Source organism: Narcine bancroftii, chromosome 3 (assembly GCF_036971445.1).
Source record: "Narcine bancroftii isolate sNarBan1 chromosome 3, sNarBan1.hap1, whole genome shotgun sequence".
NCBI lineage: Eukaryota > Metazoa > Chordata > Chondrichthyes > Torpediniformes > Narcinidae > Narcine > Narcine bancroftii.
In genome coordinates this window covers 107811527-107836084 of record NC_091471.1, presented here as the reverse complement: position 1 = coordinate 107836084, position 24558 = coordinate 107811527, and the positions used below count along the sequence as shown (strand labels likewise).

General features: G+C 42.7%; 1 protein-coding gene across 9 annotated transcripts in view; it reads right to left on the bottom strand.

Annotated features, from left to right (window-relative positions):
• Window positions 1-12675, bottom strand: part of LOC138757458 (BTB/POZ domain-containing protein KCTD8-like) — a 179122-nt gene extending 166447 nt beyond the window's left edge. For 2 of the 9 annotated variants that reach the window (XM_069924759.1, XM_069924766.1), the window contains exons 1-3: window positions 11602-12675; window positions 10982-11105; window positions 10013-10080 (exon numbers count right to left, since the gene is read on the bottom strand). In XM_069924759.1, the coding sequence (XP_069780860.1) occupies window positions 10013-10080; window positions 10982-11105; window positions 11602-12421 (1012 nt within the window). In that variant the 5' untranslated portion in view covers window positions 12422-12675. Of the gene's footprint in view, window positions 1-10012; window positions 10081-10959; window positions 11106-11601 lie in introns of all 9 variants that reach the window. The other 7 variants (XM_069924764.1, XM_069924765.1, XM_069924762.1 and 4 more) reach the window with 4 other exon arrangements.
• Window positions 12676-24558: the final 11883 nt, after the last annotated feature.

Sequence of the window (24558 nt, the reverse complement as noted above, 5' to 3'; positions counted from 1 at the left end):
TAGAATATTATACAGAAAGATATTTTAACCCTTCTAGCCCATGGTGGATGGCCATGCTAAAACAGGTCTGGTCATAAGCTCCTGCACCCCAATACAATGTAACTTTGATCTCTCTACTAGAATGTGATGACCTATGAGTAAAAACACCTTCAGCAATACTTTAATTCATCTTGATAATGGAAACATATTTCTTTCAACAAAGTGAGTCAGGAATATAAATAATGCTATGAAGTTAGATGACTTTTTAATGGTGCCTGAATTGGAGAGTATAGAAGTGTAATGCCAGTAGGAAAGAGGAATAGAATATTGAATGGATTACTCCACTTAAAGAAGAGAACATTTACAATCTATCTTGTGCTTGCTTGTTTTGCTCTCAGCCTCATTATTTGAGTTGCATACCATCCAGTGATGAGTTTCATGCACTAGGATTGACCCTCAGCTAATTTAACCATTAATTCACTCATTAAACAAATCAGCAATGGAAAGCTGATGGTCCAAAAATTGCAATGCAGCAGTAACTGTTTATTGTGCGGGGTGTGACATGAATGATGCTGCTTGAAATGGGGTTTGCCCACTGATAATCAATATTGATTGCACCCAGTTCAATGTTGTCTAATTCCTTGGGTATGTCTTCAAAGAGAACATTGGAGATGAAATGAAATAAGACCATAAGGCATAGGAGCAGAAATAAGCTATTCAACCCCTCGAGTCAGCCCCGCCATTTAATCATGAGCTGATCCATTTTCCCACTCATCCACTGCCTGGCCTTCTCCCCATAACCTCTGATGTCCTGGCTGAGCAAGAACCCACCTCTGTCATAAAAACACCCAATGTCCTGGCCTCCACAGCCACTTGAGACAATAAATTCCATAGATTTACCATCCTCTGGCTGAAGAAATTCCTACGCATTTCTGTTCTAGGCAGACACCCTTCAATCCAGTTGTACCCTCTTGTCCTCGACTCTCCCACCATGGGAAACAACCTTTCAACATTACTCTGGCTATGCCTTTCAACATTTGAATTGTTTCAATGTGATCCTCCCTAAATCTCCTAAGTTCCAACTAATGCAGACCAAGAACTGTCAAACACTCCTCTTATGTGATAACCTTTTCATTCCTGGGATTATCCTAGTGAACGTAATTTTTGTTCTAATTGCTGAATTAGGCAGACAGCAGTCAATGAGTTGCAAGGAGGTATAAGTAAAGCTTGAGAATAATGAGTGAAGAGTGTGAAATGATGGCAAACCCCACAAATCTTGTTGTGCTCCCTCTTAATATTTTATTTAAATTCTGCATTTTCAGTACCAAATGATGCAAAATATATTATTATCAAATTAAATAGTTGAATATGAATATATTTGAGACGTTACATATAGGTTGACTTGTGAGATTCAATAAGTTTAACACCATTGGAAGAACACGGTGAATCAGTCTTGTAGGCTTCAGTAAATTTTTAATTCTGATAGAATGTGCCTCTCGATAAATACACAAATGAGCCACACTTGTCTACTCTACACTAAAAATAAGATTAATCACCAGTGTGGGAGATAATGAGTTATTTCAAAAACCCAATGATCACCAACTAGCAGTTCAAGTATTGCTCATATGTTGCCCAAAACTAACCATCATTTTGCTCATTAAACAAAAGGAAGATCTAAAAAGTCATTTTGCAGGTCCACTGTTCCATAACAATACAAAGTAAAGGACTAGAGAGAAAATTTCCACTCATAAAATGGTTCCAGCTTTATTTAGTCTTAGGATATGACAAAGATTACTGGCCCTCTAGCTTCTGGGAAATCAGAACTATGTGCCTGCATCAGAGGTTACCCCAGTAGTGATTGTTAGACATGCTAAACTAGGTCTGGTCATAAGCTCCTGCACTCCAATACAATGTAACTTTGCTCTCTCTACTAGAATGTGATGACCTATGAGTAAAAACACCTTCAGCAATACTTTAATTCATCTTGATAATGGAAACAGAATATACGTATTTCTTTCAACAAAGTGAGTCAGAAATATAAATAATGCTACAAAGTTAGGTGGCTTTTTAATGGTGAGTATAGAAGTGAAATGCCAGTAGGGAAGAGGAATAGAATATTGAATAGATTAAAGAAGAGAACATTTACAATCTATCTTGTGCTTGCTTGTTTTGCTCTCAGCCTCATTATTTGAGTTGCATACCATCCAGTGATGAGTTTCACTGTTGCGCTACAGATATAAAGACAGCAATTGTAGCACTGAAACCATTGCTGTGTGCAAGAGTAAATTGCTGCAGTGCTTTCCTATCAAATCTTGACTAACGAAAATAAATCCCACAGCAAGGTTTGTGAGAATAAGAGCTTTGCGTATTTTGTAACTAATATTCTTGCAGCCAAGTGTTCCTTTAACAGGTGGCTTACACATGTGAGCATTAATGATTGTGTTTTGTATCATTCAAATTGGAATTCAGTCTATTTATCTTTATAGAGTGGAATTCTCACTCCGATTTAATCGAGTCTGGAGGGGTTGGACACAGGTTGGCAAAAGACAACTTTCATATATTGTCTACTGGTGATACTGCTAGAGCTAACAGAAGAACACCCGGAAGCAGGAAGTGAAGACGGCTATCTACAATGGGATGACTGGGTTATGATCTACAGTGGGACGGACTGGGTTGTGATCCACAGTGAGTCTGATTGGGTTGTGATCTACAGTGGGACTGATTGGGTTGTGATTTACAGTGGGACTGACTGGGTTGTGATCTCGAGTGGGACTGATTGGGTTGTGATCTACATTGGGACTGATTGGGTTGTGACTTACAGTGGAACTGATTGGGTGTGATCTACAGTGGGACTGACCGGGTTGCGATCTACAGTGCCCTAAGACTGTATAGATCAGACATTAGATTACATTATCTGCTTTTAGATTTGCTCTGTTTTTTCCATTTATTTGGATATGCCCATGCCATCAAAACCAAAACAAGACCAGTCAGATTTTCTGTGTTTATGTCATGAAATGGGGGTTTAACATGCAAATTCTAATTTCAGGAAAAACACAAAGGAGGAGAGCAAAATTAAGAGATGTGAGAAAATGAAATTAAGTTCTGAGGAAAAACAAAATAATTCTTAGAACAAAATACAAAGGCAAGAAATACAATAAGAAATTTGGATGCCATGGTTGGCATAGCAGTTAGTGCAACACCCTTACAGCACCAGCGATTAGGACCGGTTTGAATTTGGTGCTGTCTATAAAGAGTTTGTACATTCACCCCATGACCTGTGTGGGTTTTCTCCAGGTGCTCTGGATTCCTTCCATCCTCCAAAACCTAGAGTTCATGGGCCAAAAGGGCCTTCTACTGTGCTATATCATTAAAATTAAAATATTCAACTAGGCTACCCCACTGCTGTTTTAGTTTTCACTGTATATCACAGTTGTTTATTTTTATATTTTCATACTCTTTATCAATTAATAACAGTTTAGGGGAGATGGGGAGTGCAGCAAAGTATAATCAAATATAACTGTTGTCTACCATAATTCACATACAATCATATCGTTCAAATATTGTAATGCAATCAAGGTCAGAATAACAACAAATCTATTTTTCTATTTAACTAACAGAGGAGCTACTTTAATCTGATTCTAACCCTACAATGGATAGCTTCCCATACAAGTTATCTGGGCCCCTGGCTTGGCTGTGATGTGTTCTCAAGAGGCCACAACACTCCTGTGGTACAGATGTTCCAGGTTGGGGACAGCTCCCAGCTCGCTCTGTCGTCAAGATGAGATTGTACAACTCAGTTCCTCTACCCTAAAAACATTCAATATGATCATGCAAAACTCTGTAAAATCTCTTCCAGAGATGCCTGCCCTGAAGAAGTTCTCCTTTGCTCTCACTGCTCCCCATCTGAAATCCCTGCTGCTCTCAAGCTGCGTGACAACATTCTCTCCCAGAATCGCTTCCACAGCTACATTTTAATTTTTTTGCAGTAAGATTTACCTATCTATATACTCCAATGCATTGGAGTATATAGATAGGTAATTTTGCCTTCCCAATTATCTGATTTCTGTTTCTCATGCACAAATGCCCCCCAAATTCCCTTGCCCCTCCTCCTCGTACTGTAGCTTTCTGCAGTCTTTCTCCACATAATCTGTTTTCGCGATCATCTTTCTGAAGTGAATCTTTCTTTAAATTGATTTTGCTAATCCTGCTCACAGCTTGCTTTGCTTCCTAGTTCAGCATCATCCACCAATCTGAATACAGTGCATTCACTTCCTTGCTCTTACTCATTAATATCGGACGTAAACAGCACCAGTCCCTGCACTGATCTCTATGGTGCTCCAGTGGTTGAAGGTTGCCAACCTGAAGAATTATCCCCCTCATCCCGACATGTGGCTACCTGGTGGTTGGCCATATTATCTCCAACAACATCTGCTTGTATGTTTCAAAGTATCTTTTTATTTGGAATTTTGCTGCATGTGCTTTGACAGTCAAAATATTGTACCACTCTGTCCATTCTGGCTGAGAGTTCCTCAAAGAACTATAATAAATGTGTGAGAAATTATTTCCCCTTCTGGAAACCAGGCTGAATATGATCAGATTCCAACAATTTAGTCTTAATAATCGACTCCACCATTTTACTTCTATAAATGTGAGGCAAACTAGCGGATAGTTTGTTGGCTTTTGCCCTCCACTTTGTCTGAACAAGGTGGCACTTTTCCAATCCTCCTCTGAAATCTAAGGAGTTTTGGAAGATTGCAGCCATTCCATCCACTATTTCTGTCGCCACTTGTTTGAGTATTTGATGATGCAACCCTCTAGAGCACACATGTCAAACTCAGGCCCGCGGGCCAAATTTGGCCCGTGATATAATTACATTTGGCCCGCAAGATCATATCAAATATGTATTAGAGCTGGCGCGCTGGCCGCCGCGCCAGTCTAGCGCATGCACAGCTAATACTACAAATCCCAGAATGCTTTGCAAATGCGTTGGCGCCGGCCCGTCAGCCCGCTAATCGCCCCCACCTCCTCTCTTTACTTTCATTAGCATCTGCGACCTGTCGCCCAACTCACATGTAATAAACCCCTTACGAAAAATGGCCAAACGAAAGACAGAAAACAGGACCTTTCAAGACAGGTGGGACACAGACTATATGTTCATCATTTTAAAAGACAAACCTGTTTGTCATTGAAGCAAGTTGTTATTTTTTTGACTTGTTGGCTTGTGAAAAAAAATACATTTAAAAGGAGCTTAAAGGCTATAGAGAAATATTATTTATTGAACATTTTATTTCTCATTTTTTAATGCTTCTTCTGGAAAGAGTTTAACCAAAACTATTATTAAACATTTATTTTAATAAGAAAAAAATTAACATTACATATGTTGAAAGAAGAGAAAACATGCAGATGTTGTTGAAAATTTTCAATAAATATTTCGTTTGGCCCATGACTTAGTCCAAGTTTTTAATTTTGGCCCTCTGTGAATTTGAGATTGACACCCCTGATCTAGAGGGTCTTTAGTTGGCCTAATCCTAACTCGTTAGTGATGGTGATGGTATTTAGTTCCTCGCTCAATTTTTTAATCACACTTGACAATGAAGATTTTGCTTCCTGAAAACGTTTGGATATATTTTATGGATTTTAGGCTGCTGATCACAAAATAACCTATTTTTGTGATTTCCTGTCATATTTTAAGACTAATTCAAGTGGACAAAAGCATGAAGTACAACGAGTCATTGAAAATTCATTTTTGTGTATTTTGGTCAGTATGGTTCAGAGTGTGAAAAATAAAAAAAATTTAAAAAAAAAGAAAATTAATTTTCTGCATTCGCACCTGAACTTCTTCCCTGCTGATCTTGGTGCAGTCTGTAATGAACATAGTGAAAGGTTTCACCAGGACTTGCAACCATGAAAAAGTGGTATCACGGCAACTGGAACCTGTCAATCCTGACCGACTGTTGTTGGACACTGACACGAAAGGCATCAGAAGCTGAGTACGAATGAAAATCAGCCGCCAAAACATTTTTTTAGGTCAGTTGAACTAATGCGATGTGCCAGCATCATTATGTGATTAAACACTTAATTCAATAAATGTTAATTTAATGTTTCTCCAAATCCCTACATGTTATAGCAAATCTGAAATTATCTTTGTGCTCAGCTTGAAGTTGTCTATTATAATCCCAATATTTATTCAGGGAGCAAACCTTTCAAAAAAATTTGTTGTCCAGTGTCATTAATATATCTTCCACTGTAAAGAACGAGGCAAACTATATCTGCACACAGCAACCAGGGATCATGTAGCATATGATTTACATATAAATGTAAATTCTTGCAATCACACATTCATATTAAGGAAAATGTAAAATATAAATTTGATAAGTCTTGACTCATTTACTAAGTTTCTATACTTTTCATGATATATGTCCTGTGTATAGCTAGTAGTATACCAGCTAAATAATTCTTGTAATTTCGTTTGAATATGCAACAAAATCCAAAATACCTTTTGTACATTCAGTACATATTTTGTTTTATCTGGTGCCTCAAAAGAAATCTCCCTTTATTTATGTCATTTTTACTTGAGTCATATTTTATATGACAGGATATCACTTTGTGAAACCTTGCTGTACACAGTTTTACTCCTGTGTTTCTACATAACAACAGTAATACTCTTCATAATACTTCATTTGTTGCTTCTCATTTCTGACCTTTATCATTTGGATTTATATGAAAGAGGCAAGAAACTAAGCAGAAGAATTGTTGTTGGACACCGAGTACCCAAAAGTGGTGGAGAAATTCAACACCATCCTCAGAGAGCAAAAGACAGTTGACGTTTCGGGCCTGAGTCCATCTTCACGAGTGCTGAATATCAGGTAGATGCCCAAATGAAGTGAGGGTGAGTCAAAGGAGAAGGGAAAGAATTCATTAGCAGGTGTTAGGTGGATACAGGTGTGAGGGGTAAGAAGAAAAAAGAGCTGGAAGGTGATGGGGGAGAAAAAAGATCACAGAAGGAAATGAAGGGGCTGGGACCTTAAGATCCGTGGTGATAACAGAGGGACAGAACTCCTTTCAAAGAGAGAAGGAAAACTTTTTTAGGGCAGGCATCCCTCAAGAGACTTCACGGTGGATTAAAACAAGAATGTCTGCAGATTCTGGGGTACACAAAAGTGTTGGAGAATTGGCTTTGTTCCATTTTAATTGCCAAGCAAAGATGAGAAACTATGCAGGAAATCACATTGCACAGCATCCCATTAATCCTACCTAATGATATAATATGATGAAAATAGTATTTGATGTTATGATAGTGATTTCACAGCATTTGATCTGTGAAACTTCAGCAAAAGTTCATTCCACTCATTCCTGGAATGAGGAAACATCTGGTGGTATTCTCAAAAGAACATAAGAATCAGTAGTGACCTCATTAAAATAGTGATGATTCTTTAAGGAGGAGGCAGGCTTGGTGCATGACAGTGTTTTGCCTTGTGTGAAGAAGAAATTCTTCTCCCGTTAATCTTTGGAATTCTTTACCAAAAAGGGCTGTGAATTTGTCATTGAATATATCAAGGCTGAATCAGATACTCATGTATGTTACACTCTGGGGAAATCCAGGGTTATGTAGATCAGGAAGTAGATGGAATTGAGGCTAAAGATCAGAGCAAACATCTTATTGAACAGCTGTGCATCTTCAATGGCCCATACGGTTTTCTACTGCACTTATTTTTCAGTTTCCCCTTTGAAAAATGTTTGGCTTTCAACTTAGGTAAGTGACCAGAATGTCATGTTAAACACTAAACCAATAAATTGTTTCCTGAAAATAGACAGATCCTACATTTCAATCGTGCCCCCCTTATCCATTAGGCATTCTGATGACACTTCTGTAGTGCCATTGCTGTTAGAAAATAAGAAATCAAGCAGAGAATTATACTCAGCAAGGTTGCACAATAAGTCTGAGATAATGACCATACATTCTGTTTTTAGTGATTAGCTGGGGGATGAATATCGACCAGAACACAAAGGAGAAAACTGAACAAATTCTCCCAGAATGTGCAAATAATAAAACAAAAGTCTTGACTCATTTACTAAGTTTCTATACTTTTCATGATATATGTCCTGTGTGAGGACATATATTCTTACCCCTCACACCTGTATCCACCTAACACCTGCTAATGCCATTTAGTCTCAGGAAATGCAAGCACAAGCCATAAAAATAGCTGCAAGGGTGTTTCACTCTGACTGAAATTCTGCTGATAATGGTGCCTCAAGTGAAACTCCCTCTATACCTATGTTCATCGTCAAAATTAATTTCACTGTTTCCTTAGTTTCACTTATTATTGTGGCTTTACTGATGAGATAGTGTATATGCTATCACAGGTGTATGGGTGCAAATTTACTTTATGAAAGTTCTCATAAGCAACTGTTTTGGAGCATCTCAGTCCATAGAAAAGCATTTCAATAGGAACATACATTGATTATTGAAATAATCTGTTTAAAACTTCTGATGTCAGCCCATAGATCACAGAAAAAGAAAGCAATGAGAAGTATTATCTTTTGCTTTGGTCAGCCTCATATTAACAAGAGTAGCCCTTTAATGACTATGTCTTGTACAGTTCTATTCAGGATCAAATGATAGATGCAGCACCAGGTCTCTCAGTCCTGCCTCTGTATTACACACAAAATGACGTGAGATTGGCACTTCCTAAATTAGAAACATAAAGACTGTTGTTTAACTATCAAAACCACATATGAACAAAAACACATTGTTTTAAATCTAAAACACTGGATATTAATAGAAAAACTGTTAAAATACATTTTGAAACTTTGGTTAGAATAATAACTTGTGTGAACATTAATAATAATAATTTTCATTTTAAAATACTTTTTTATAATTGAGGTTAGTTGTCCAATATTTTGAGTCGATGCCTTTGGAAATATGCATTAGACAATGCTTTGCAATTAAGATACATTAAACCAACACAATGTTGCAAACTGCTCAAGTGTTACTTTGCAAATTAGAGGCATAACAGCTGGGTTTCAGTGGTTTGAACTAAACCCAAAAGTAGGCATTAAGTATACAGATTTTGAATGTAATTCTGTATTGTTTACACCTGCTTAAGGTGCTGTCGTTACCTGTTTTAACTGTAATTTCTTTATTTTGAATATCTCTTTCACAATCCTGAGAGAGTTATTTGACACAATAAAGAGAGAGAAATGAGGGATTGTGTTCCTGTTGTTTTTTTTTGGATTGAATTATGCCCTCCTCTCTCCTGTTCTCTTTCCCCACTTCACATTTTGAATTGCCCCTGCTATCCTCTATACCTCTTGATTTATTTCTCTACCTCTACTTTTAGCCTCTGAAATGCATTATTATGCAAAATGGTTGGTGAATCCTTCAATTCAATATAAGGTAGAATCACTATGTATATTAGATTACTACCATTTAAATAGATTACATTCAGTGCTATTTTAGGAGTGGTTAAATGAATGCAATACAGTTGTGATTGGGTTTTACATACACAAACATTCCTAGACTAGAGTTTATTAGAAGTTCTAAATCTCATTAATTATAACAGCCAAAAAATATTGTTTGGAGTTCAGAAGGAAAACTAACAAAAATCCATTATAATAATACTTACAATTTGAATATGAACAACTAGTAAAATTACTAGTCTGAATTACAGTGTGCAATAAACATATTAAATACATTAAAACTGGATTTATTTTTAAGTCAGGTTCTGTGTTGATAAATTAAAAAGATTACTCAATGGTTCCTCCATTACAGCCCTAACTATGGAGCTACTTGGAACAAAGTTCCAAATTAGCATAAAGTTAATCAGACAAAAATAATTTCCCCCATCTCACAGCAGTTACTTATGTAAATACCAACTCATTTTAAAGCAACTATGTGGTGAAAAATCAAAGCAACTAGTGAAAGACTCTTCCAACGTTAAAAGTGAGAGATTAATCAGAAAATACTGATAATGAGTTAATATATTTGTTTTTTGTCCCATTTCTCAATGTAAAAAAAAAAGGAAGATCTTACACACTGATGTGGAGAGGCAGATCTTTGAAAGGCAACTGGAGGAGGGAACAAGGCATTCGGAGGAACTGCTGACCATATAATAAAGCAGAAAAATCGGTGAGAGTTTGTGATCGGACAGGTTGATAAAAACAGAATACATTTACATCTAAAACTGAGAACTGAAACATTTTCCATCTCTGGTGAAAATCATTGAGATTGCTGGATCTGTTGAGTTTTCTGGTATATTTGTCTTCGATTTCCAGCGTTTGCATCATTTTGATTAGTGTGGTACCTTATTTCACCCCCCCCTCCTCCCCCCCCCCCCCCCCACCCAGCCTAATTTAAACACAAATCGCAAAGTGGCGGGATGGCTTTGTCTCAAAACTCCTGGTGCTCCGCGGTTCCCATATAGGATCCCGCCCCTTATTCCTTCAATAAGCAGGTACACACCGAAGTGCAAATAAATTGTTTATGGGATTTCATGCTTGATGTCTGTGTGATTGACTTGGCAACTGTTTATTATCCACAATAAGGTGTTCAACGCTGTTACAAGCGCATTCATCATACGCGTTTGCGACCACGCGTATAATTCACTCCATCCGTTTAACAATTAAAATTAAGCCTAATATGAAACAAATGGAAAGGCAGCGACAACTGCGACTCTAAAAAAAAACAGCTGGGGTGGGGGGGGGGGGGGGGGCAACCCGTCTCAAAGGATCTACAAATGTGGGGCTTCCAACACTTCCACTCAGCTGATTAGTATTTGTCAGCAGAAGTGTTTTACTTAATTGTAGATGTCACGTTAGGATAGTTTTTCCTGACTAAATCCATTCGCAAGACTTTCCCTTGTAGTTCTGTCCTCGCGTTTAAGTCCCTGGTGTTTTCACTCAGAGGACCAGTTGTGTTCCAACTAATGGCTCCCTCCAAACCTTACACCTGAACCTTTCATACATTCCCCACCGACGCACCTTTATCAGTTTCCACACAGACCTGACGTTTGCGAGAAAACTGATCAGATCGGTGGCTGGAAACGGTATCAACAGCGGGCCGTCTCTCCCGGGGCGATTGCTGCGCCTCAATAAATGGCTTTGAGACGAATTGGATGACTGGGATTCTGCATTGAGGAGAAAAAGACGAGTTTCTAGCATAACTTATCAACTTGTCCAACTATCAGAAGCAAATCTAATATCGGGAAGGAAAGTCGTGTTCTCGCTCTTGTCTTTGCCATCTGTGGCTCTTTCTGTTCCAACCGGGGGAAAGGGTTAAGGTCATTCCCCAAGTAACTTTGCTCATCTCTCTTCAGCGAGGTAAAGATCATACTATTCTCCAGCGCGACCGGCTGCTGAGATTATTTTGGCTAAGTGGATGAACGAACTTGAACCACAGGGACCGACCGGTGTGTGTGACTCACAGCGTCTGAAGCGCAGAGGACTCGGAAACAGGTTGGCTAAGTGGATGAACGAACTTGAACCACAGGTTCAATAGGTTGCAGGAGTCGACCGGGCGTAACTGGCGCTGTGTATTGCGGACTGTGCAGAATGGTGGTTGTACAGTAAGGTCCCGCCGTTAAATGAATGGGAGAAAAATGCAGCGAAAGGGTTGCAACTCACGGAAGAAGATGTACTCGGTGTAGCTGCTCCACATCTTGTCGTCCCTGTACTGGTTGATGAAGGTGGCCGTGCCCGTGGAGTTGCAAGCCACCATGTGAAAGCCCGCCTCGGACAGTCGGTCAAACGCTTGCTCCAGGTAAGTGAATTTCAGGTAAAACCTCGACGTGTACTTCTCAGGGGGGCGATCGGGGTCTCGGCTCTCGTTCAGAGTGTCCCCGAAAACCTCCTTGGCCAGGGCGATGCGGCCACACACCATGATCCTGGCTACCCTGCGGAACTTGGCGTCCGCCTGGCTGTCCCGGACCAAAGTGTAGGAGCCGCGATAGCCGATGGTGATAAAGCCGGACTTCTTGTCCGCCGGGACCGAGTAAGGGCCAGCCTTGGACACCAGCTCGGCGCCCTGCGAATTCTCCTCAATGTCGCTTTGTGCCGCCTCGTCGGCCACCGACCCCTGCTTGACCATGACCTTGGGGGCGAGCACCCTGGTCAGGTCGCCGAGCTGGAAGTGTTCAGCTTCCCGGAGCAACCTCTCCTTCTCCGGGAAGTGCTCCGGCAGCACCAGCTGCTTGTCCCTCAGATAATCCAAGATGTACCTGAAGAGGAACCCGTCCCGGTCCAAGAAATACCGTCCCCGGTTGTCTCTGGGCAGCACCTTGTCGTTGTTCTTGGAGAAGAGGTTGGCCAGGAGGGAATCGGACACGCTGACCAGGGTGTGATGCTTGGTCACATACACCTGGCCTCCCACGTTCAGCTCCACCACCTCCGGGAAGGAGGCGGCCGACATCTCGCTGATGGGCAGGATATTGTCACGGACAGCCATCGCTCGGACGAGCCCTTGGGTCTGGGACTGCGAGGCGGTGTGTTGCGCGGATCTCAACCCCCAGGCACCGCTCTGCGCATCGCTCACTTGCAGTACGGCGTGGAGGCACAACCTGAAGGCGACGGCAGGGCAACGGGGTACATCACACGCGTGGACTGAAGAGAGGCAGCCTCACAGACCGGAGTCGACCGACTCCCGGCAACATTATACGGGAGCCTGGGGAAGCACCCTGACGTCAGCGCCGTTTGCAGGAGTGGACTGGAGACAGGCTGGCAGGCGGGTGGGTCCGCACTGCACTGACCAACCCGCAACCAAACATGGCATTTCCTGCACACTTAGCGGATATTTTGTAACAACTTTGCAAAGTTGCAGTTTAGAACTCTGAGATCTATTCGGGAACAAGACATGACTGCATCAACTTTAACTTTCCACCATCATTCCCCATGGTATTTGAAAGGGAGATGATTTTTTTTTAAACTGCAGGTCGCAATGCAGCCTTCGTTTTGTAGATTTGTACACATTTACTGCATTGAGCAAAATCTCTGGCTCTTCCCGTTGAAATTTAAAAGGAAAGTTGACATTATTAGACACAACTTGTATTTTATATTGGTTAAGAAGTTTGTTTTTGAGACGATGATTATTATATGTTTTAAACTTCGTGAATACTGTTGTCTCACTGAGGCAAATGAAAAGCTTCCTGTGCAACTCAATGTTTTAAATGGGTTGATGGAGATTCCAGAGTTTCTCTAGGTCTGAGTGCAATATTTTAAATGGTTTGATGGAGATTCCAGAGTTTCTCTAGGTCTGAGTGCAATGTTTTAAATGGTTTGATGGAGATTCCAGAGTTTCTCTAGGTCTGAGTGCAATGTTTTAAATGGTTTGATGGAGATTCCAGAGTTTCTCTAGGTCTGAGTGCAAGTTCGAGCCTATACAAAATCATTAAGCATCTTTTCTGCCTGTACATTTTGAAGTCCGATTTAAGTCGTATTGGTAAACAGCAACATTGCTGTTCGGATTTGTGTAACCTTCAAATTTCACATAGAGAGGTAACGTGTATGTGTTTTCATGTATGATAAAGGAAACGTGAGTGATATTCCACCGATCCAATCTAGATTGTCCAATAGTTTTAAAATGGGGAAAAAATAATCCTAATAATGGATTTACCAAAGACCAAAATAAATTCTCTGCTTAAAACGTAAATTTGCGAATATTTGAAAAATAGTGACATTCTGAGATAAGGTGGATTAATTAGCGTCGGACTCATTGCAATTCGGAAATAATGTCAGAGCCATATATACAAATTAACATTCCATACAATGAGAGTGCAAGCCTGTAAGTTTACGGTTATTGGCTGTGCATGGGTTTGGCCCCTCTTTTGCTCTCGTGTCTGAATAAATGCCACAGGTGAGATCAAAAACGGTCGGCAACAAACCCGAAGCTGCACTGGAGCGCTTCTTAGCGTCCCATTTTGGAATAACATCAAGTTGGAATTGGAAAACCAAAAAGTGGGAGTGAGAGAAACAACGCAGTACTGTACTTCGTGTGGTGAAATTGGGAAACACAAACGTGCGTGCTTAAATGCTAAATTTAAAAAAAATCATTTAATTTCAATACATGAAAGAGTCCATCGTTTTAATCTGTAGCAGTGACACATGATCCATAGAACATTAAACAGTACAATGCAGAACATGATTGGGCCCCTGATCTTGGTGCCCAAATTAAATTTAAACTCTGTTGTTTGCACATAAGACATCCTTCTATCCATTACATATTCTTGTGTCTATCTAAAATACTCTTAAACTCTGCTATCTTATCTGCTTCCACCTATACACCTGACAGACTTTTTGTTTTACAAGCATATTCCACTCTTCGTAAAAAAAAACATCCCACATATCCTTTCAAACCCCCCCCCCCCTAAAAGCATGTCCTCTGGTATGCGACATTTTTTAACAAAAATTCTACCCAATATATGCCTCTTACAGTTTATAAACTTCTATCAGCCCCCAAGCTTGACCAACCTCTCCCCATAAAGCATACCCTCTAATCCAGACATCATGGTGAATCTCTTCTGCACCCTTTCAAAAGCCTCCACATCCTACCTGAAATTGTTCATTCTTATATAGATACCACATGATTTCCTTCCTCTCCTACTCAGTGTCTCATCTTATAACTGGGCACCGTCCAAGCGGATGGCATTAATATCGACTTCTCTGGCTTTCATTAACCCAAATTTAACACCTTTTGTTGGTCTGGATTCCTCCCCCATTGTTTCAATTCTGAGACTTTCTGATATATCCTGTTTCTGCCTTTTCTGATTTTTCCTCGAAGGGCTCAGGCCCAAATCATCAATAATATATCTTTGTTCATATAGAGACGCTGAAAAGACTAACTGAGTTCCTCCAGCAATTTGGTGTTTTTACTACAATCACAGTGTCTGCAGCCTATCATGTTTCTTTACCACCCTATCGACTTGTGCAGTCAGTTTCAAGGAGCTATAGAGCTGGACCTGTAGGCCCTAATGCAACTATGTTTAATCAATGTTTTATTTTGCAGAATCTCTTTACTCACCCTGATTATTTAAAACTGGATTCATTTTGTTTGATTGCACTGCTAGTGGTATAAAGAAGTTAACTATGATAAGGCATATATTATGACATGAAATCAAAATAAATTTTAAAAATTTCACTCATCGGAAATTCAAAAATAAAAGCAAAAATGCTGGAAAAGCCCATCAGGTAGGATCTGGTGAAAGACCAACACTTATTGTATCTCTCCATCTCCGCAGAGGCTGCTGGACCTCTGTCATTCCAGTATTATTTGAAATAATTGACCACTGAAAATAATCAATAATCCAGCAGCCTCTGTGGAGAGAGAGAAACATACAGTATTTAATAATGCCAGGCCCATCACTACTGTTTTACATTGCTCTTCATAATCAATAATAATTTTCCAGATTTATTTGTTACCAGCCCAAAGGACCCCAAAACCCAGCAGCAATAGATACTCACCAAGACAAATGGTTACTTTGTAGCAGCAGCTACACTGCTCCTGGAAGAACAAACACAACCAGACAGGTTGAGCTCAGTGAGCAGACTAGTTTATTGCAGACTGCTGGGCTGTACTTATACACCCAGCTTGGACCTGGCTGAGAACTGCACTGGAGGGTGCTGACGTCACCTGGGCGTCACGTGGTCCCCCAGCGCAGGCTTCTGAGCCCTGTGCTGGGAGGAAGGGAGCACCCACAACGGCGCCATTTTGGCCAGCTGCCCCGGCGCATGGCTTACAAGCAGGGCCGATTCGCCTGCCTAGTGGGGAGCCGCCACAGAGCCCCCAGCAGAACTGGCGCCAATGTCCTTTTTCGCCAGTCGGTCTCGCTTCTTGGGCTGGGCTATGACCACGGGTTTAGTGGGATTGAGGTGCGCTGGCTTCAGCCTGTCCATGGTAAACAGCTCCCGCCTGATGCCAATGTCCAGCGTGAACATGGAGCTGGAACGCTCTACAACCCTGTACGGCCCCTCGCACAGTCACTGGAGAGGTGCCGAGGTCGGGCCCCGCCGAACGAAAATGTACTCTGCGGATGTACTTCGCCGGGAACGTGAGACGGGCGGATGCCATGCCTGAGCGGCGGTGGGGGGTCGAACGAATCCAAGAATGCCCTGAGGTGAGAAAGTAGTTTGTGCAGCGATCGCTGGGGATTGTGAGGTGCGTTGACGAACTCACCAGGTAGTGCCAACAGCAAACCGTAGACCAGCTCAGCAGATGACGCCTGCAGATCTTCCTTAGAGTGGTGCAGATGCCAAGGAGCACCCAAGGCAGTTCGTCCGCCCAGTTGGGACCGGTGAGGCGGACCATGAGTGCCGACTTAAGGTGGCAGTGCAGACATTCGACCAGTCCATTGGCCTGCGCGTGGTCGGCCATGGATCCCCAGCCTGTTGGCAAGCTGTACCCAGAGCGCAGATGTGAACTGGGTGCCCCGATTGCTGGTGAGGTGACCTGGGTCGCTGAACTGAGTGACCCAACCATGCAACAGGGCTCGGGAGCAGGAGTCGGTGGAGGCATCTGGCATTGGGATCGCCTCAGGCCAGCGAGTGGTGCAGTCCACCATCATAAACAGGTAATGCCTGCCCCGGAAAACGGGTAAGGGCCCGACGATGTCCATGTGAATATGGCTGAACTGTTCCCGGATGTGCTCAAACTCCCGTATGGGTGCCCTGGTGTACCTGTGCACCTTGGATGTCTGGCAATGGGTGCATGTTCTGGCCCAGTCCATGATATGCTTCTGCAGCCCATGCCATATAAACTGTTCTGCCACTATCTTGACCGTGGACCTGATGGATGTATGTGAAAGGTCGTGGATGTGACAGAAGACCAGCCTGCGCCACTGCTGGGGAACCACTGGTCGTAGGGTGCCCATGGAGATATCGCACAGGATGGTGCCTTCGCCGCTCGGAGTCTGGAGGTCTCAGAACTGCAGGCCCATGATGGCGGTCTTGAAGGTCCACGTCTCATCAGAATTCTGGTCCCGGGCGAGCTGGTCGAAGTTGAGGCCAAGCATCAGTGTCCAGATGGCTGGTTGCAAGAGTGCAACAGCAGCCACATTGTCCTTCCCCGCCTTGTGCCAAAGGTCGGTGGTAAACTCCGACACGAAGGAGAAGTGATGCAGCTGGTGGGCCGAGCAGGGATCCTTTGCCATCGCGAGCACCTGGGTGACTGGTTTGTGGTCTGTGAAGATGATAAAAGCCCTCCCCTCCAAAAAATGCCTCACCGTCAGGTACATGTGCAGTAACTCGTGGTCGAAGACACTATATTTGCGTTCCAACAGGCAGAGTAGGTGGCTGCAGAATGCCAGCAGCTTCCAATGTCCATACACCTGCTGCTCCAGAATAGCACCGATGGCTGTGGCAGAGGCATCGACAGAGAGTGCCATATGCAGGTTGGTATACGGGTGGGCAAGCGTGGTGGCCTTTGCGAGGGTGTCCTTGGTGGCCTCGAATGCGGTGCAGGCCTCTGGGTTCCAAGCGAGCATTTTGTGCTTGGCTGCAATGAATGCAAATAGCGGCTGCATGATGCACGCAGCTCCCGGATGAAGCGGTTGTAAAAGTTGACCATACCCGCGAACTCCTGCAGATTCTTGAGGTTGTTCGGACGTGGGAACTCCCTGATAGCGGCAACCTTTGCAGCATCGGGTGTAGCTCCTTAGTCCATGATGGTATAGCCCAGGAACTGCATGGACTCTTTCCCAAACTGGCACTTGGCCTGGTTGATGGTAAGGCCGACATCGGCCAGCCGGGAGAAAAGGGTGCATAGGTGGGTCTTGTATTGCGCCTGGTCCTTGCTGGTGACGAGGATGTCGTCCAAATAAATAAAGACGAAATCCAAGTCCCTGCCCACAGAGTCCATGAGGTGCTGGAAGGTCTGAGTGGCGTTCTTGAGCCCAAACAGCATGCACAGGAATTCGAACAAGCCAAAGGGGGTGATAATGGCCATCTTGGGTATGTCCTCAGGGTTCACTAGGATCTGGTGATATCCATGCACCAGGTCAACTTTGGAGAAAACCCTCGCACCGTGCAGGTTGGACGTAAAGTCTTGGATGTGAGGGATGGGGTAACAGTCAGGAACTGTTGCCTCGTTGAGCCATCGATAGTCTCCACAGGGATGCTAGCCGAGGCTTTCGGGACCAGGTGGAGCGTCGAGGACCATGGGCTGTCGGAGCACAGAATGATCCCCCCTTCCAACAGGTGCGAAAACTCCTCCTTCACCACCTGGAGCTTGACAGGCGGGTGCTGGCATTCCTTGGCATGAACCAGTGGGCCCTGGGTGGGGATGTGGTGGAACACCCTGTGGCATGGTGAGGCAATGGAGAACTGTGGCTTGAGGAGTGTTGGGAACTCATCCAGGATTCGCTGGAACTCGTCTCTGAGTGTGCTGAGCATGGCCATCTGTGGTTGTTCCGAGTGGGAGGCGTGGAGGCGAACGGCCTGGAAGGTACGGGCATCCAACAGGCACCTACCTAGAATGCCCACCAGAAGCCCGTGTGCGAGAAGGAAGTCTGCCCCCAGGATGGCAGTCAGGAGGGATGAGACAGTGAACCTCCAGGCAAAATTTCATTGGCCGATCTGGAAGTGGACTGTCTTGTCTCCATACGTCCAGATTGCTGTTGTGTTGGCCACATGGAGGGGAGGTCCATGAGATCGGTTCCTGGACTTGACGGCCGTGGCCAGGATGACGCTGATCTGGGCTCCAGTGTCAATGAGGAACCGCCGGCCGCTGACTGTGTCACACAGGTAGAGGAGGCTGTGTCCTTGGCCAGCTGCCACAGCCATTAACAGCAGCTGGCCTGGTCATTTCCCTGGAACGAGCAGGGCTGACGGCACTTCCGAGCTTTGGCTCCCTGGTGCTTGTGGTAGAAGCAGAGGCCTGGAGCAGATGCTGTGGCCTTGGTTATGCTCTTGGGGGCCAAGGCAAAGGCCAGATGCTCTACTGCAGCACTAGGGGCAGGCTTGGTGTGGTCATGCCCATGCCTCGTGATCTGCTGGACCTCTGAGCCCTTCGGGAATCATGCGAGCCATAGCTTTTGGGCCTTCTGGGTGACCTTCTTCGGGTTGGTGAAGCTCTCCTGGAACAGCAGAGGCTGGATGACCCCGGGCATATGGTCAAAGAAAATGCGCGCAAAGAGTGGGCAGTTGGTGTGCTCACCCATGAGTGTGAGCATCTCGTCCATCAGCTCTATCGGGGACATATTCCCCAGGGTGTCGAGTTGCAGCATTCGAGCGGCACGCTGGTGTCTGGATAGTCCGAGGGACCCAGTAAGAACTCACTTGATGGTCTCGTATTTGTCTTTGGTGGGTGGGTGCTGAAGGAGGTGCAGCACGCATCTAGCGGTGGCCTGGTCCAGGGCAGCGACCACATGGTAGAATTTGGTCATGTCGGACGAAATCTGGCAGAGGTGAAACTGAGCCTCCGCGTGGCCGAAACAGGTCTCCAGCTCCTGAACCCAGAATTCAGGCAGTTTCATGGCTATTGCGCTGATCCCAGGCTTGCTCATGATGGGTTCAAAGACATTTGAACCTCTTGGAATCACCAATTGTTGCGGCAGCTACACTGCTCCTGGAAGAACACACACAACCAGACTGGTTGAGCTCAGTGAGCAGACTAGTTTACTGCAGGCTGCTGGGCTGTACTTATACTCTCAGCCCGGATCTGGCTGAGAACTGCGCTGGACAACGCTGATGTCACCCAGGCATCATGTGGTTCCCCCAGTGCGGGGTTCTGAGCCCCGTGCTGGGAGGAAGGGAACACCCCCGACGGCTCCATTTTGGCCGGCTGCCCCGCCACATGGCTTACAAGTGGGACCAGTTTGGCTGCCTAGTGGTGAGCCACTACAACTTAAACAAAAGTTGCTTTTAATTATCTTTAAACATGAAATCAAAATCAAACTTTAACTTAACTAATGACTTACTTAACCTAACTTACCCCCTTCTAATTCTAAGCGCACATGTACATAATGTGTGTGTAAGTTCAGAAAAGTTATTTGGTTCACAGTCCAATCTTCTTCTCACTCCTTCAAGTTCATTGGTTGTAGACAATTCTTATACTGTGCACAGAATTTAACATTTATGAAGTTCACCAGGCTTTGGTGCTTGAAAGGTAAATGGTTACAACTCAGGAAGGTTCTTGTCAGTTTTCAGAGAGAGATTTGTTGTTCCAGGACATCCACAACCGATGTACTTCCATCAGCCACTTCTGTGTCTTGCTGACGAAACTTGCCCCTTCAAGGGTTCTCCAGATGATAACCTTTTTCTTTCAGGTCACCACAGAGTTTCTTTTTGTTTCACTTATTCCAAGTGAAACATTAGACAGCCAGTTCTCTCCTCTGGCATAAACCACAAGGGCTTTGACCAGGCCATCTTACAAAATGGAGCATTCTACAAGCTTGCTACCTTTTCCTGTTCCAGTCCCAGCTGCTGTCTGCTGGCTGTAACACTGCAGAACTGATCTCTCTCTCTCACTCTCTCTCTCTGAGAGAGGAATCCTGTTTGACTCTCTCTGCTTGCAAAACCACATGACCCTCATATAATAATTCAAACAGAAACCTCAAATGGAATATACCCAACAATATATGACAGCTTTAAAGTTTTACTAACTTTTGAGAAATACTTCTCAGAATCTTTTAAGTTTCTTGATTTCAAAGAAAAGAGAATATAAAATAAAGCATTACCATGATATTTTCAATTTTTTAAATTTTACTTATGAATACATACTGGTTATATGATTGATTATAAACAAATTTAAAACAATTCAGATTTTAAAAATCCCTCTGTGACAAATCTCAAAGATCAAAAAACAGAAAAAATGTGTAATGACAAAATAAATTATATGAGACAAATTGCACAGTTGCTATAAATATGTACAGAATTATGCTAATTATATTCTGGAAATGACATTTCAACTTCACAACACATTTTAGAAGAAAACATCGAAACTTGTGGTTATCAATATGCTCATTTGAACACCATCAATACACAATTAATATTCTATTTGTTTAGTGCTTGCTACATTCTATCTCTAGTCGGTTTGGAACAGTTATGGATTCTCCATTAACTCCTTTTTTATGTAAAACTATATATAATTTAACCTTAATTATGTTTAATGAAGTAGTCTCAACTGCTTTTTTGGGTAGAGAATTCCACAGATTCGCTACTCTCTGGGAAAAACAGTTTTTCCTCATCTCCGTCTAAAATCCACTACCATGAATCTTTAGGCTGTGTCCCCTACTTCTTGTCTCACCTACCAGTGAAAACAAATTTCCTGCCTATATCTGATCTATCCCTTTCATAATTTTATATGTTTCTTCTGAATTTGAGTGAGTATAATTCCAAGTGATTTAGTCTCTCCTCATAGGGAAAATAGAAGAATAGATTATTATTTAAATGGTGAAAAACCGAAATGGATGATCTCACATTTACTAACCTTGTTCTCCATCTGCCAGATCTTTTCCCATTCACCTAACTTAACTATATCCTTCTGCAGCCTCTCCACGTCCTCTGTACAATTTTCTTTTCCTCTCAATTTAGTATCATCCGCAAACTTGGCTCCACTACACTCTGTCCCCTCTTCCAAATCACCAATGTAAATGGTGAATAGCTGCGGGCCCAGCACCCACCCCTGCGGCCCCCCACTTACCACTGTCTGCCAATCAGAAGAACACCCATTTATCCTGACTCTCTGCCTTCTGTCTGTTACCAATCCTCAATCCATGCCAGTATACTTTCCCTAACTCCAATTGATAAGAGACATTGATAAGTCTCTTATATGGCACTTTATCAGACACCTTCTGGAAATCCAAATATATAACATCAACCTATTCCCCTCTATCTACCGCACTCATTATATCCTCAAAGAACTCCAACAAGTTTGTCAAACAAGACCTGCCTTTTTTGAATCCATGCTGAGTCTGCCTGATGGAACCTGTTTGTTCTAAATGTCTCACTATTTCATCCTTAATGAGAGCTTCAAGCATTTTTCTGACTACATACGTTAAGCTAACTGGCTGATAGTTACCTGTCTTCTGCCTACATCCCTTTTTAAAAAGTGGTGTGACATTTGCTGTCTTCCAGTCTGCCAGGACCTGCCCAGAACCAGAGAATTTTGGTAAATGACTACCAACGCATGGTCTTTAACTCCTGCCAGTTCCCTCAGTACCCTAGGATGCATCCCATCAGGACCAGGAGATTTGTCTGCCTTCAATCCCATTAGTTTGGTCATCACTATCTCTTTTGTAACAATTATTTTATCAAGGCCCTCACCTTCCTTTGCATCGCTAACACCACTCATTTGCATGCTGGATGTGTCTCCCACCATGAAGACTGACAGAATATCCGTTCAATGTCTCCGCCATTTCTTCATTACTCAAATCAATTTCCCTTTCTCATCTTCCAAGGGACCTATGTTGACTCTAGCCACCCTCTTCTGTTTTATATATTTATATCATTTTGTGTTCCTCCTGGCCCACCAAATGGCTTCCACCAGCGGTTCATTTGCCAGTATGAACAGTGCTGGGGACAATGGACAACTCTGCCGATTGGACATGCTCAAAAGAAACACTGGTGACTGCTAGGACCCCTAATCAGAGCGACCCACAGTCACCAGGAGTGGAGCCATCAATCAGCTGAATGGCTCACGAGACTGTCTTATGTCTTGAAGTCAAGCTGGTGTAAATTTCTATAAATAGCTCACTACAATTTATGGAAAAGAAGTAAAGAGAGTTCAGGTGTGGTTTGGTGAAACTCTGTGTCTGCCATTAATTCTCTGATTAATCTCAAAGTGGAAGTTATATTCTGCAGCTACGCGTGCAGCCCAACATTTTGGGCACAGTTACAACAGAGACATTTCCCCACTTGTAATATTTTTTGCTTGGGGGTTTACAATAAAATGTCATTACCCAGTTAATAAATGTTTGACCCAATCCGAATTTCTCCAGTACCTTGAACAAAATATCCCATTCTAATCTGTCAAAGGTATTTTTCCACATCCAAAGCTACAGCCACTCCTGGATCCAACCCTGACAGTGTCAGATGTATTACATTAAGCAATCTAACTATGTTGTTTGCTGATTATCTCCTTTTTACAAATCCAGCTTGGTCCGGATTCGTTAGTTTCGGCAAATATTCTGCCAACCTATTGGCCAATGCTTTTGCAATGATTTTATAATCTGTGTTTAATAATGAGATGGGTCTATATGAGGCAGGATTCAATGGGTCCCTGCCTTGTTTTGGAATTACCGTGATGTTTGCTGTGGAGGAAGGCTCCGGTCACCTGGTCCACCACCTTCATAAGAAGTGACATTAAAAGATCTTTGAATTCTTAATAAAATTTGGCAGGGAAACTATCTCTCCCGGTGACTTATCACCCTAATAGAGCTCAAGGTGCATGCAATCTCTTCATTAGAGAAAGGGACACTCAGCCCCTCTCGCTCTTCCTGATCCAAATTTAGTAGTTCTAATGAAAGAATAAAAAGAAAATCTATTTTGGTAAGATCACCCCCGACTCAGATTTATACAATTCCTTATAAAACTTTCCAAATGTCTCAGTTATTTCTTTTGGTTTATATGAGACCTTGCAGTCTGAATCACTTTGATTATCCTTGAGACCTCTTCCACCCTCACCTGCCAGGTCAAGACTTTGTGCCCTCTCCCCCAGTTCATAATACTGCTGTCTAGATCTTAAAATCAACTTTTCTGTCTTATGTTTGTATCATTATATTTGAGCTTTTTATTCACCAAATTTCTATATTTTTCTTCTGTGCCCGCTCTTTGATAGTCCTTTTCCAGTTGTGCTATCTCCTGTTCTAAAGCATTAACCTCCTTCATGTGCCCCTTTTTAATGCTCTTGGTACAACCAATTATTTGGCCCCTTAAATCAGCCTTCAATGGTCCCATATTAGGAAGTTATCCTCAGTAGAGGGCAGTTCATTTCATAGAACAATTCTATCTGAGCTATAACAAATTAAAAAATTCCGGTCTTCCCAACAATAACGTATTCAGGCGCCATCGATACATCAAGGCCTGCTTATCTGGCATTTTAATGGACACCATCAAGGGTGAATGGTCAGACAGACAGTAGTACTTGAGCTGTGTACTTGGTCACTATTATCCTACCTTCCAATTGGGCTCATTCTGAAAATAAATCAATTCTGGTGTAAGAATTGTGTTGTCTTGAATAAAAGGAGTAATCCCTTTCTCTCTGATTCAGCCTTCTCCAGATACCTATGAGAATTAGCTCATTCATGAAGACTAGGGTAGACATAGCCACCCTGACCCTTGTTACCTTCTTTACTGATTTGTCAATGACTGGATCTAGACAAAAATTATCCCCTCCAATCAAGAAATTCTTCCACCCTTCAGATACTTTCACGAATATGTCCTGTATGAATTTTTTGTCATTGAAGTTCACACCATAAATATTCATAAGTGTCCAGGGTTCTGAGTATATTTGACAATACATCATCATGAATCTCCCTGTTGAGTCAGCAACCACATCTTTCACCATCACTGGAACATTGTTCCCTATCAAAATAGCTACTCCCCAGGCTCTAAAATTGAAAGAGGACATCGCCACCTGGCCCACACCACCCACTC